General features: G+C 61.0%; 1 protein-coding gene across 1 annotated transcript; it reads left to right on the plus strand.

Annotated features, from left to right (window-relative positions):
- Nucleotides 1-24: 24 nt before the first annotated feature.
- On the plus strand, nucleotides 25-1607 carry PPIB (peptidylprolyl isomerase B (cyclophilin B)). The gene is made up of 3 exons (XM_009323853.1): nucleotides 25-114; nucleotides 819-1003; nucleotides 1205-1607. The coding sequence occupies exons 1-3, from the start codon at nucleotides 72-74 to the stop codon at nucleotides 1325-1327; spliced, it is 351 nt and encodes a 116-aa protein (XP_009322128.1). The 5' UTR covers nucleotides 25-71; the 3' UTR covers nucleotides 1328-1607.
- Nucleotides 1608-2475: the final 868 nt, after the last annotated feature.

Consider the following 2475-nt stretch of genomic DNA (forward strand, 5'->3'; position numbering starts at 1 on the left):
GTTTCTCCCTCCCCCCCCAGAAAGGATTCGGCTTCAAGGGCAGCAAGTTCCACCGTGTGATCAAGGACTTCATGATCCAGGGCGGAGACTTCACCCGTGGAGATGGCACTGGAGGTAATTTGTCCCACGCCAGCCCAAGGATCCAGGCGCGGTGTCTTGAAGCAAGACAGCGGCCGCGCTCCTAACCCGCTGCCTGGCTACCCCTGCGGACCAGTGTGGAGCTGGAGAGCGGTGCCACAGTGGGAACGAGTGGGCATGAGTGGGCACGCAGCTCACAGAGACCTGGCCTCGAAGCAGAGCCCGGTACTGGGGCGGGATGGGCGCAGTGAGGCTTGGCTGGCTGGTACCTGAGTGTTACCCGTGTAACTGTGCCCTCTGCCCCGGCAGGACCTGGAGCTCCTCACTAAGAAAACTTTCCTCTGCAGCAGCTGGTGCCTCTGCCAGGCGTCCTGGCTGCTGGAACACATTTAGTCCGGTAGCAGCAGAGTTCAAACCTTCTACCAGCACTTGGCAAACATTAGTAAAGTTGATGATATCAGCATTTGGGCTTGTAAGCTCATATCAGGTCTGTTCTCGCGCAGCCTCCTGCTCCGGTCCCTTGGGGGCATGATCCCTCCTGCCCAGCTTGTGGGGTGCTTTTAGCTCCCTCCGGTAGCAGGTAGCTCACAGTTCCCTGCAGCCCTGCGGTGTTGGTAATTAGTTCCTCCTCTAGATGTGCTTGTTCACCCCACCCAGCCTGTGGAGAGAGCCGCCATCATCACCCCTACCCTGACATATTCCCATGAGAGCAACGTGGCCTTTTTTTTTCCCCACCTTAGGAAAAAGTATCTATGGGGACCGCTTCCCTGACGAGAACTTCAAGCTGAAGCACTACGGCCCTGGCTGGGTGAGCATGGCCAACGCCGGCAAGGACACCAACGGTTCCCAGTTCTTCATCACCACAGTGAAGACACCGTGGCTGGACGGCAAACACGTGGTGTTCGGCAAAGTGCTGGAGGGCATGGTAAGGGGGTGATGGGTGCTAAGGGGGTGATCGATTCCCAGGGGGGAGAGCGGGACCGGGCAGATGCTGTCTAGACAAGCTCTCTGGGGGCAGAGCGCTGTGGAGAATGGGCTGGGAGGTGCCTTCTGGGACGGGGATTGCACTGAGCTGGCTCTGCCCGTGCCCAGCGTTGCCCCCCTCTCATGCCTCTGCTTTCCCCAGGATGTGGTGAGGAAGGTGGAGAACACCAAGACAGACAGCCGGGACAAGCCCCTGAAGGATGTCGCCATCGCCGACTGCGGCACCATCGAGGTGGAGAAGCCATTCGCCATCGCCAAAGAGTAATCCACCCTCCCGGCTCCGCGACACGGCGTGGGGCCCTGCGCTCTGCAAGGGACCCGGCCACGAAGGGCTGCGGGCCTGGGGCTGCCCTGCTCCCCTTCCATGTGTTTCCCTGTGGTCCCGGGGCAGGTGAGCAGCAGCCGAGCCGCTGTGCCCCGTGCCCCTGCTGCCCGGCCTCTCCCTTCACCCTGCCGCCTTCCAGATGTCCAGCAGGCAGGACGGGGCGCTGGCTCCTCTTCCCATCACTTTTGTAAGAAGCACATGCACCAATAAATGTGACCAATGTGTTTTTTAAAGAGTCGCTTCTCTTCTGCTCTCAGAGGGGTGTGGATCGCTTACGCATCCCTCAACCCTCCAACCCCCTTCTTTCACGTTTCATCAAGCCGGGAGCGGCACTGCGGTTGGCCCTGGATTTGCTTTGCAGAATTTCGGAGCACAGCGATCTTTTGCCAGTCAAGCCCAAGTGATTTATTGCACCAAAGCCCAGATGCTGAGGGGTTTTCCAGCACGGTTGAGGGTCCAAAGGCTCCTGCCGCAACCCCAAAAGGTCAGGGCAGAAGGCGGAGCTCCTGCTCTCCCAGTGAAGGCACTTTGGATGGTGGTGGGTGAGCAGCGCTGGCCTGCAGAGCAGCTGTAGCTCCCGCTGTACCCCTTGGCTTCTCCCACCCAGTTTTCCTGCCCCATCCCAGGGGGGAGGAGCTATTTTTACCACAGGGATCCTTTCCGCTGCCCGGCCGCTCACCGCTGCGGCCCTGGGTGCTGGGTGGGTGCTCAGGAGCCCGGCAGGCCGGGGGCTTGGGGCACTGCCCGGCTGGGGGTGCAGCTCGGGGGGATATAGAGGCCCTGCAGCACCCCGCTGAGGATGGTGTTGGGGAGCAGGTCTGCTAGGAAAGGGGGGAGCTGGAGCAGCTTGGTTTCTCCCAGGCCCCATTAAAGGAAAAACATGTTTTCAGGGCCCAAAAGAGCCTTTTCCCTTGGAGGCTTTGGGGACCCGCACCCGCGGTCTTGCTCCTTACCGGTGCCCAGTGGCCGTGCGTAGGGGTCGGTGCAGAAGCCGATGACAGGCCGCTGGGAGGGCAGGTGGCTGGTGCTGCCATGGGAGAGGGGACATCGGTGCCCGGTGAAGAGTTCGGCTTTCACCCCGGGTGACC

This window comes from Pygoscelis adeliae, unplaced genomic scaffold, assembly GCF_000699105.1.
Source record: "Pygoscelis adeliae isolate BGI_AS28 unplaced genomic scaffold, ASM69910v1 Scaffold365, whole genome shotgun sequence".
Taxonomy (NCBI): Eukaryota; Metazoa; Chordata; class Aves; order Sphenisciformes; family Spheniscidae; genus Pygoscelis; species Pygoscelis adeliae.

What these genes read in the sequence shown, in the direction of transcription:
- PPIB (XM_009323853.1), top strand. Translation starts at nt 72, where the DNA reads ATGATCCAGGGCGGAGACTTCACCCGTGGAGATGGCACTGGAG. An exon ending in CCGTGGAGATGGCACTGGAG is followed by an intron (nt 115 to 818) that starts GTAATTTGTCCC and finishes TCCCCACCTTAG; the next exon opens with GAAAAAGTATCTATGGGGAC. An exon ending in GCAAAGTGCTGGAGGGCATG is followed by an intron (nt 1,004 to 1,204) that starts GTAAGGGGGTGA and finishes TGCTTTCCCCAG; the next exon opens with GATGTGGTGAGGAAGGTGGA.